This window comes from Pocillopora verrucosa, chromosome 1, assembly GCF_036669915.1.
Source record: "Pocillopora verrucosa isolate sample1 chromosome 1, ASM3666991v2, whole genome shotgun sequence".
NCBI classification, from domain to species: domain Eukaryota; kingdom Metazoa; phylum Cnidaria; class Anthozoa; order Scleractinia; family Pocilloporidae; genus Pocillopora; species Pocillopora verrucosa.
The window spans coordinates 15,087,211-15,098,932 of record NC_089312.1 but is presented as its reverse complement, the minus strand read 5'-3'; the positions used below and the strand labels follow the sequence as shown (position 1 = coordinate 15,098,932).

Sequence of the window (11,722 nt, the reverse complement as noted above, 5' to 3'; positions counted from 1 at the left end):
CTTGTTTTCAAATTAACCGCTGAAACCGCTGATCGCATTGTCTTTCGTACAACCAGGCCTCTTCCGGTTTCTTTTAGGAGAAGGAGAATTATGGCCCAAACGCTTTCATCAAAATATTCCTTTCGAACCGTATTGTTAAAGATTGTGGCGCTCCTTGCTTGCTTCGAACATTACCGATCTCTTACGTTCGGAGAAAACTTATCAAACTATGGATCAAGGTCACTCTACTGCAAAGCAAGTCGGAACAAACGAGACATCAGAGGTAAGCGCGAGCCAGTAAGCTTAGTCAACTCATAAAAGTGTTTTACCACACTTGATACGCACTTTTTCGTTTACAACTAATGATAAAAAAACCAAAGGTTTATTTTTTACCAATTATTCTCTGGGACTAGAATAGAGGGCCTCGGTGCTGGTTTTAGTTTGACGCAACAGGCGTAGGCGATTTCTTAAGGCGGAAGTCACACTCCCTAATATTTCATCGGCGTTTTGGTTCAAATTCTTGAGCTGTGTGACGGTATTTGTTTGGCAGAAGATCATCATGAAAACTGAAATACTAGAATCGTATTGTTCAGGTTACTTTTGAGGGCAACAGGTAACCAATGCACGTGGTACTTTCAGATCCTCCTCCTTTCCCTTTCAAATGTTCCTAAGATGTTTTCGCTCTGATTATGATCAGTTGAAGCGAAATAATGGATCATAAATTGTATAGATTAAATTAGAAGTAGTCATGAATTTCCTTGATCAAACCCAGGAATCTTGATTTACGAGTTACATATTGATCAATTATGAATTTCAAAGAAGAAAACGTAACACAATAATTCACATCATGAAAAACCGTTGAGGGTATAGAAAGGCAGAATCCTTGCTGACTTTGACCTGAAATCATATATATTTGTGTGCTTCTCTTTTTTGTTTTACTGTTAGTTTTGAAAACAGAGAAGCTGACTCCTCTGAACTACGATGATACTTTTGCCTATGGATGCTTGCACGATATCCCGATTCCAAATAGTACTTTGGAGACAACCTTCACGCCCCAACAAGAAAGAGCTGTACTCATGGAAATATTCAACCAAACAGATGGTCACCATTGGAGAAAAAGTACTCACTGGGGGAACAACTCTGTACCACACTGCCTTTGGTATGGAATCACATGTGATCAAACCAATAGCTACATTATCAGTATCGCTTTGACCAAAAACAATTTGGTTGGGGTTTTTCCAGGAAGTTTGTGGAAACTTCGTAATTTGCAGGGTTTGTGTGTAGGTAATAACAACAGGCTTGCAGGTAATCTTTTTGAAATTTTGTCTGCCAATATGACCACCTTGCTTCGTCTTGATCTTGCTTTTAATAAGTTGTCTGGTGAGATTCCCGCTGAAATCTTACCAAAGATGGAATCTTTGGTAAAAGTTCAACTCTGCTGCCAATTGGGAAAGGGTCTCTCTAGTACAATTCCAAGGGACATTGGGAACTTGAGTGAGCTGCAAGTTCTCAGTATCGGAGAAAACACATTGAATGGCATGATTCCGAAGAGCATTGCCAAATTGAAGAAGCTTTGGTTTTTGGATCTTGAGAGTGTGTCATTTCTTAGAGGCGGATTTGAAAACCTTTATAATCTGTCATCTCTACGTTACATGCACCTGTCTCTTGCCGGGCTAAACGGGACTTTACCAGATGATTTTGGACTTTACTTTCCTGCTATGATTGAGTGTCTTTTGCCTGGCAATCATTTCAGTGGAAGCATTCCTTCAACAATGGGTAACATGACAAACTTATGGCATTTAAACCTGGCGAACAACGCTTTTTCTGGAAAATTACCAAAAAGCTTAGGCTCAATACCCATGCTTCAAGTTGCTGATTTCAGTGGAAATCAGTTATCGGGGCTACAAGAAGGAATTGTTTTCAAGTCAAAATCCTTAGAAGTACTTAATTTGGCTGGTAATAAACAGCTTACCATGATGTTTAATACCCTATTAGAAGCAATGGAACCCATAAATCAATCGTTACGTATTCTTAACATCAGTGACTGCAATTTTCTTGGAAAAATCTCCGCGAAACTGTGGGACTTCCAAAATTTGATTTCTGTAGATTTAAGTAGAAATAGCTTGTTTGGACAGCTTCCATCTCCCCCAGATAATATGTTATTTCTTCTTAATCTTGACGTATCTGCGAACAACCTTTCAGGAAAAATTCCTCAAGAATTTGCAAAACTCTTAGCACTGGAAGTCTTCGACATCTCACTGAATCCCAATATGCACGAGTCCAACGAGGAAAAAGGAGCTCTACCCAACCTCGTGACGGTTGATTTTAAAACTTTGACGCAGAGAAATTCAGATGATAAATTTAGGTGTCCCAATGCTCGACTCAGTTACAACAAAGGACTTGTCGTGTTAGACCCAAATTACTATTTTTACCGTCTGTGCCTTTGTAATATTGGATACTACGGCTCAGGAAGAACCTGTTTATCTTGTATGGAAGGGGGAGTGTGTCACGATCAAATGCTTCCTACGCAGTCGATGATCATTAAAAAGAGATATTGGCCTTCATCACTTCATGGAAACGTGACTCACCTAATAAGATGTTCCCAAGCTTTAGGCACCAGCGCCCTCGTAAATACATCATGCAATCCAACCGGCTCTTGTGAGTGTGGTATTGATCCTGATTGGCTTAGGGAGAAAAATGGAGCAAGTGACAGACCATTCATTACTTGTAACAAGTCGTGCCTTTGTCAGAAAGGTAGTCGAGATAGGTTTTGCTCCCTTTGTGAACATGGTTATTACAAACAGGGAATACTTTGCTACGCCTGTCGTAAAAGTAAAGCCAGTGTGTACATTATAGCCGTACTTCTGATTCTTTCCATCATGCTCATTACCCTTGGGTTTTTCTTTTACGAGAAGAAGAGATTTCTATCTGTTACTTTTGTCTTTTCTCAAATCATCATTTTAACCGTTTTGGCGATGCTTCAAATCATTCCAGCCTGGCTCCTCGAACTCAACGTTATTGCTCTTTTCATCGGTTTAGCTGGAAGAGGAAAGGGTGCAAGAGGAATCATGAAGACAAGCGTATTTTATTTCCAAACTTTTGATGCCTTATTGTCCAACACGGACGTTTGACCGGTTGAGGTTTTGGAGACGCAGAGATACATTGGAAATGTTTTCAACTTTCGTTTCTCTGGCCTGGCTTGTGAGTTTCCGAGGTTGTTTACACCACTCGGCGAGCTCGCATCTCTTTTAATTCTTCCTCTCATCTGCATCTTGCTTGTCTGGTTCTACTTCACCCTTGGTTACCTCGTCTTTAAAATTTTTGAATATCCCAATTTAGAAGAAAGACGACTTCGACTTCGGAATACCTGTTTACAACTCTCGGTCATGACTCTTAACTTTACGTACTTTCCCATTGTGAAAAAGACAGCGTCTACCCTTGCGCATTGAGGTGAGGATAATGGCCAGCGTTACTTGAGGGAGGCCCCATGGATGGAATGTGAAGGTTATGACTACACCATCTTACAGGTGTTAGGCTGGCTTGCCCTGCCTCTTTATGTGATCGGTGTGCCTTTTGGATTGTTCCTTCCTCTCCTGCACTTCAATAAGGTGGCCAGAAGACATGAAATGCCCCAGCAAGACCAAGAATCTTTGGACAGCTGGCTCGGTTCTATCTACTTGCCATACAGGGAAGAATTTCGTCCCTATTTTGAGATCATCTTTCTTCTAAGGCGGATGCTGATCGCTTTCGCGTTGTCTCTCATCAATCGTGGATCGTCCTTCCAGACGATAGCTGTTTGCTTTGTTTTGCTGGTTGCTTTGTGCTTGCAGTTGTCCTTCAGGCCGTTAAACGACTCTTACCAAAAGTTCCCATTGGAAAACACAGCAGAGACCTTGGTTCTTTTGACTCTTCATTTCTCTTTCATGAACGTAAGGTACGCAGCTCTGAACCCTGACTCATCCTTACCCATCATTTGGATGATTATGTCGGTGAACGTGGTTCTACTTTGCGGAATGGTTGTTTCGATAATTTTGTTATTGAAAAAGGCGGGAAATGCAGATGAAATGGTTCATGAAGCAAGAGGACACGAAGAACACGCACCAGTCCTAGGGGACGGCGCTAGAGAACAATACGGAACTTTTGAGGAGTAATTGCATTAGACTATGCGTGAACTCAAGTCTACTACAGATACTTGGTAACTGTTCCTTTCGAAAGTAACGCTATCTTTGGAATTTTCTTTTAAATGTTAAATGGCCGCGTGCGCGGATACGAATCTTCTCATGGAGGGTTTTAAGAAATTATCAACCAATAAGGATTACGAACGAAAAGAGACGCCATCAACACACAAAGATAAATTCGATCCATAAGCCGACATTTTATGTTCTGTTTGTTGGATAGCTTAGATAGTTAAGAAAAAAAAAACAGAGCGATTATTACGGGTCGTTATTATCTCATAATATGTTTTTTCAATTACTGGTACAACTTTTAAGCAAGTTCTCCCTATAAAAATATTTACCGTTTGTCATAAGGAAAAGCCGATTTTTACACCAACAAATGCTTCTTAAGTAAATAGCCTCTCTTTAAGAGCGCAAATGCAATCAATTATATAACTTGGCAAATTTTTTCATATTTGCATGTGAAAGATATGGATAGCATATTTACAGCGTGTGGTGACGATATATCTTGGATGAATTTTGAAGAATAAATATATGTTATTCGCTAGCCGGTAGGTCCTTATTGGGAAAAACTGTGCCCGAAGTCTTGAGTACCGCCCGAATACCGTGCCCTTTGAGAAAAAAAAAAATGGTATCTCAATAATATCCTAGAGAAGAAAAGATTATCGGCGGCCGGTTCACATTCAGACGATACCAGCTGCTTGCTCTGTTTTGTTGGTTTCCCTGTACTTTCAGTTGCTCTCAAATCATTCAGTGATTCTTATCAAAGGCCTTGGTTCCTTTTCAATTTTGAACCTAGAGACATATGGGCCAATAGTTTTGATGATTGTGGGACTGAATGTAGATCTTCTCGGTGAAAAGATTTTCTTTATGGTCTTCCTTTTAGGAAGAGTGAATGCGAAGGAAGCATTGAGGAGATGGTAGAATTACCGCTTGAAGAACATGCACTATTTCTTGAGGAACCAAGTCTAAAAATACCAAATTCCCCAACAGATCTGCAACAGTCCAAGTCATGTTCTTTTCAGTCCATTTTGAGATTATTAATCATTGGGCCAGTTTTATCTAAGAAACTGCTTATTCTAATTAATAAGTATCGGCAGGATAGGAACAGCTAGTAATTATAACTCTTTGCCGATCATAGTTAGTAAGGATCTTCTCTACCATGGGCTGATTGAAGCATACCGAAACCAGAATGAATGAAACTGCAGTACCTCTGGTCTGAACTTCCAAAATTCCAATTAAACTCCAGCCACATGTAGAGACGTTGACATTGTTAAAGAGAAACCTGAGATTAATACAGCTATGATTTTGAACTTGTCTGTTCGATATTTTGTGATGATTACCTGATGGCTTCTGTTGTAACGACAAAATAAGACGAGTAAACGTAACGTCTTCTTTCTTTATTGTTGTTGTAATTACATGTCGCGCGCATTGTGACGTAGTTAAATAACATAATTCATGACACTCTCCCGGGCCGACAACATAAGCTGAAAATATAGTATACATTCATGTGTAAAGAGTAAAAAAAAATGTCTTATATTGTTCCCTTCAATATCAGTGGTTATTCTATTTATTCCTTGATTCTCTGTGCTGCCTTCTGAGCGGCAAGTCGCAAAGGAGGACGTTGTATATCATTTTCAGGAGCTTTTTCTATGTTTTTGTCAGTCGGTATGTCTGACATCTCTAACGGATAAAGTTTCTCTATAGGTCGTGATAGAAGGTACTCTTAGAGATACAGATCTTGCGAGTCCATCTTTCCCCGTGTGTAGGCTAGTTACCACATCTATTTTCCATTGGTTTCGTGGTGTGTTATCGTGTATGAGAACAACATCTCCAATAGCAACTGCCTTTTTGTTTAATATTCTCTTTCGACAAGTGTGATGTTCTCGCAGACTTGTCAGATATTCAGTTTTCCATCGTGTCCAGAAGGCCTTTATTAGTGTTTTCTGATACTGAGCTCTTTTTGTCAGTGCTTTTGTTGACATCTCAGATGGAATATAATCTGGATCTGCTTCGTTTTCTTTAGCATTCGTGTCTGGTAATGTTAGGAGACGGTATCCACATAAGAAATGTGATGGCGTCAGAGAGGCATCGTTGATGTCTGTGTAAGGGTATGTTAAGGGTCGGCTGTTTAACACTGCTTCTACTTCAGTAAGTATTGTGTTTAGTTCAATCATGTTTAGGCAGGCTTTCCCCAGAGTTTTCTTTAAACATCTTTTCATTAGACCAATAAGCCGCTCGTAAAATCCTCCCCACCACGGAGCTCTTTCAGTTATGAATTTCCATGTTATGTTGTGATGAGCGAGGAACTGTTGGGATGAACCTGTTCCAAGAATTTGAGTTTTGATTGTTTGAAGTTCTTGAGCTCCGGCTTTGAAGGTTTTTGCATTGTCTGAAATGATACACTCCGGAACTCCTCGACGGCTTATGAATCGTCTGAATGCTCTAAGGAAAGCATCGGTGGTCTGATCTTCTACTAATTCAAGGTGTATGGCTCTTACTACCGCACATGTGAAAAGACATATGTACATTTTAGATGAGGTTTGATTTGTCTGGTCGCAGACATATAGAGGTCTTGCGTGATCGATCCCTGTAAATTGAAAGACTAGTGATTGTTGGACTCTTGATTGTGGTAACGGTGGTGTGGGTACAGAGCGAAAGGGTGGTCCTTCGACTTTTCTGCATGTTACGCACTTTGATATGATTCTTTTTACGAGTTGTCGACCTTGAGGTATCCAATATGTTTGTCTGATGTGAGTAAATGTTTCTCGTACTCCACCATGCATGACCTGCTTATGCATAGAATGGACGATGAATGTAGTTAAGTAGTTGTCCTTTGGTATGAGGATAGGAAATTTTGTGTCGTGAGGCAGATCTGTATACCGTAGTCTACCACGACAGCGTATGATATCTTCATCGTCAAGATAAAGATCGAATTGTCGTATGATGGCAGGTTGTCTGGATTTGTCTTTGTTCTTCAGGTATGAAATTTCTTGTCTGTAGATCTTATGTTGAGTAGCTTTCAGCAAGACATTCCTGGCTTCCACGATATCTTTCGCTGTAAAAGTTTCACTGTATACTTTTCTTTTTCTCCATTTTCTTGCGAAGTTGATAACGCGGGCAGTGACTCTGAGTAGATGGACTAGGGTGCTGTATCTTGTTATGTCAATGATGTTTAGTATATCTGGATCATCTGCGACGTTTGTGACAATTTCCATTTGTAAGCTTTGAAGTGCTTCATGAATAAATTTTGGGGATATGGAGGCCATTGTTCCTCTGGTTCGCTAAGCCCTGGAGGTCCCTCAAACCATAGTTTTTTCTTATCGTTGAATATAATAGTGCTTACTCCACGGGTTATCAAGTCAGCTGGGTTCATAGACGTTGGGCAAAAACCTCCAAGTTTGGGATGATGTGATTTCTTGTATCTTGTGAACTCGAGTTCGAACGAATTGTTGTGGTTGTTTGTTGGAAGATAACCAAGATAAAACAATTTGTGAATCACTCCAGTATATAACTTCACTGCTGTTTACAAGCTCTAAGGTTTTGTTTAGGAATTGGAATAGTTTTGCTCCCAAGAGTGCTGCTAATAGTTCTAGTCGTGGTAGTGTTGTCGTTTTCAAGGGTGCGACTCTGGTTTTAGCCATAAGGAATGCAGTGTGTATTCCGTCGTCAGCTGACAATCCTCTTAAGTAAGCGACCGCTCCGTAAGCCTGTTGGCTGCTGTCACAAAATATGTGCAATTGTGTTTTGTAACGTTTGCGAATAAGTACTGTCTGGGTACTTCAATTGAAGTTAAATTGTGGATATCATCAGTCCATTTTAGCCACTGTTCTTTTTGTTCGTCTGGAAGACTTTCATCCCAACTTAAGGTTTGTTTCCCCAGGTCTTGAATCATAATCTTTGCCTTTACTGTAATAGGTTCCACGAAGCCGAGCGGGTCAAACAATTTTGATGCGAAGCTTGGCGTTGTTCGTTTTGTTGTTTTTGTGATAGCATCTCTTTCTCTGATCATTTTCTCAATTGAAAGTGAGAGCGTGTCACTTGTTGAATTCCAGGTGAGTCCCAAGATTTTTGTTGTTGGATCTGCTTGTATATGATCTTCTTGTGCTATGCGATTTAGAGCTTCTGAGTTAGAAGTCCATTGGCGTAGATTCATGAGTAATATTCTAAGGACTTATTATCGCAATCAGTTCCGGTTATCACGTTATCCATATACATGTTCTCCATGAGGTCCCGTGCTACCCAGTTGTCCTTTTGACTTAGGTGATATTGTATTGTTGCGTTCAGCAGAAAGGGCGAGGGTGTCGCTCCAAATAGAACTCGGCAAAATCTGTAAGCCTCCAAGTTGCTTTTAGTGTCAACTGTTTGATTTATATCTTTAAGCCACAGGAATCTCGTTGCGTCTCTGTCTAGGGAGTTCAGTTCGATCTGTTAGAAGGCCTTTTTTATAGCTGCAGAGAAGGCCTTTTTGTGTGTTCTGAATTTTAAGAGAATGTGAAGGATCAGCAAGTTTAAGTCCTTGTAATTCCGGCGGTATCTGTAAATTTTTCACCTTAGCCGATAGTGGTGGACAAATAACTGGAGTTACTAGGGCTGTTATTTTGATATTTTCTACTTCTGTTGACAATGTCAGTGCCACAAGGTCGTATGTTTTTCTCCTGCCTTGAAGTGTACCGAATGTCTTCACATCTAAAAGTTCGCTTCCCATTGTTCCTAGTTTAAGGTTTGTGTTTCATCTCCTGAGTGATAAAGGTTCTTTGTGATCCTGTGTCAAATAGGATGCGTTGAAGTGCTGCCTTGAAGTGTACCGAATGTCGTCACATCTAAAAGTTCGCTTCCCATTGTTCCCAGTGTAAGTTTGTGTTTCATCTCCTGAGTGATAAAGGTTCTTTGTGATCCTGTGTCAAATAGGATGCGAGCTTGATAGTACTGTTTATTGTTTCCACTTATTTTCGTAACGGCGGATTGCATCAGGATATGAGCTTTAGAAGGGAGTACATGCGTTGCTCCCATGTGGGTTCTGTTCTTCGACACGGCATCCGCTGATAGGTGATCATTCTTCGGCCCTTTGTCTTCCTTTAGTTGACTAGAAGCGCTTTGGGTTGTATTTTCTTGGTTTTCATCAAAAATTGAAGTGTGGTGTTTTTTCTTACATTTCATACGTCGCCCCTTTGAGAAACATTGGATTTTTGTGTGGTTGAGACCAAGACAGTTAAGGCAGCGCTGTTGGCGCTGAAGTAGGGATCGTCGTTCCTCTACTGTTTTAATCTTGTTGCACTTTTCAGGTCGATGTGTTCCTGCACAGTACGTGCAAGGCCTAGGTGTCTTTTGTTTGGCGTTGTAAGTTCCGTGTCGTTGTTGTGTACCGGTTAGTTAAAAAAATCAAACTAACTTAAGCAATCGTTAAAGTGTCGGTTTGACAAAAGTGGGAGAATATCCAAAGCAATGCAGCTTCCTAAAATTATTGTACGATCTGCGTTTTAATTTCTGTGGGTGAAATTGTGTTAAACTATAAGGACGTATTAGGAACAAAGATGTTTGAGGACTAAACGGTCGGACATGTACGTCTGGCTAAAACAATTCGTTCTCAGCCCTCAATCTCAAATTGTCTTTATTTCTTACTATTTTTCACTTTGATTACATTCATGCATCAAATGGAACAAAATGGTCCTTTATTGGGAGGTTAGAAAAATATATTTCGTCTGAGCAAATCCAAGGAACGAACACGTACATACAGGGCTTACTTCTGGATGCTTTGCAATATGGCACGTCGCCTTGCTTTGCACTTCATTGAACTGAGTTCCACTGAATCTACAATTTGATGAAATTAATACGCTCTGAAAAGCACCAATTTGTTTGGTATTTCATTTTCAAAACAAATGGATATATGCGGTCAGTTAATTTTAAAAGCACGATGGAATCTGTTTCTCCGTGTCACCCAACGCCGCTTTTTTGTCTGTTTCGAAAAAAATTTTTAAGCCTTATTATGTCAGCAATGCGATTAACATCATTCATACATTTGCTTTGTCTGATTCATTCTAAGTTGAGATGCTTAATTAGCTCAATTGACTTTCATAGGAAACGTAAATAGATGCCTTGCGAGGCTTACCGGCGAACTGCACAGCAAAACGGACTTTTAAATAATCCACGAGAGCTGGAGATCGCACTTGCCAAGCATGCGAGTTATCAAGGTTGGTGTGCCCCCCCATTTTCTAGTGGGCTTCCGCTGATTTTCCATCTTTTAATCAGCCATCCTTTACGTGTCAGCAAATATTTTTGATCAAGCAACTGGAGTCCTTCCTAAGTATCCTCCTTGAGGTTTTCTCTGCCTTCCTTCGCATCTACCTTGCGCAATGACTACTCCTTTTAAAAAATTTCTGCCGGTAGCTCATTTAACCTTGTTTCCCAGTAAGAGGGCATCAACTTGCTGACTATCAGCAAAAAACGTGACTGCCGAAAGTAGATTAACGCGCACATACATAAACAAAATACAGAAACGGATAAATAAAGGAAAAAAAATCCATTAAATAGAAAAAGAAGGAAAATTTGAACACCAAAGCTCCAAGGGTTAATAGCTTTAATTGTTTTTACAAGGTCTGGTATCTCGCACATTGGCTTTTTATGGTGATTGCATTTGCGCTAATATTAATGATGTCGCAAGAGTTACTTAAGAGCCTGGCATGTTGATGGTTTCAACACAAAATCCGCGGCATTTGACTCAGCCAACGGGTAGAAATCTTCCCATTTCACTACGGGGTTTCCGTTCGTTCCATCGCAAGTCTTAGTACTCTTGAGAATCTCTTCGTCTGTAAGAATTATATCCCACAGAACAAAACCAGTCATAAAAACCCAATTACTGGTTTTCCTATTTTCCATGCTCCCTAAATCCGGAAATCTGCCCCTCACCACGGGACCTGTCCCACAATCGTCACGTGAGCGTATCAACTTTCCATCTACGTAGAATTTCACGTAGCCCGTCTTTTTCCATATGAAACACATTTGGTGCCAATTGTGATCCTTGAGTCCGTTAAATGTGGCAGAACTAGTAAGCGAGATGGAAGTATAAGTAAAATATTATCGTTTTTCTTTCAAAAGCGTTACTCATTGAAGCAAAGCCGCATTGTTTGGATAGTATAGGAAATTTATCCAAGTTCAATTTGAAGAATTTCTCAGTCATCCTTCGGCCGCGTGAGGGTTTCTTTGCTGTTAAATCACAATTTAAAGAAAAAAAACCTTAGTTATAACTACAACAATTATTGTAAATGCTACAACCTTACTGTCGCTTCTCTTTTGGTAATCTGTTCAAAGTCAAGAGAGGTTACTTAGACCGGAAAGCTCAGTTCATTACTATTGCGACGTAAGAGTAAATACCGCAAGTTATTCAGTGGTATGACACCTTTCTCTGGTCTTTGAACCGTAGAACGCTGGTTTTGTTTGAACTTCCTTTGCAAGTTGGAAACAATTGAAACAGTTCCCGTCAATTCGCTTTGCTCTCACTTTTCAGAAAGTTAGAAACAAATCCCCTTAATTTCTTGATCCCAGAAGGTATGAACAAACTACTCTCTTTA

General features: G+C 40.1%; 2 protein-coding genes across 2 annotated transcripts; one reads left to right on the top strand and one right to left on the bottom strand.

Moving 5' to 3' along the window:
- The first annotated feature begins 72 nt into the window (after window positions 1-72).
- Window positions 73-4,653, top strand: LOC131781683 (putative leucine-rich repeat-containing protein DDB_G0281931). The gene is made up of 2 exons (XM_066162034.1): window positions 73-262; window positions 925-4,653. The coding sequence occupies exons 1-2, from the start codon at window positions 91-93 to the stop codon at window positions 3,108-3,110; spliced, it is 2,358 nt and encodes a 785-aa protein (XP_066018131.1). The 5' UTR covers window positions 73-90; the 3' UTR covers window positions 3,111-4,653.
- A 1,162-nt stretch (window positions 4,654-5,815) lies between these two features.
- Window positions 5,816-7,423, bottom strand: LOC136283371 (uncharacterized). Its single transcript, XM_066172127.1, has one exon. It carries the CDS (start codon window positions 7,421-7,423, stop codon window positions 5,816-5,818), a length of 1,608 nt encoding a protein of 535 aa, XP_066028224.1.
- Window positions 7,424-11,722: the final 4,299 nt, after the last annotated feature.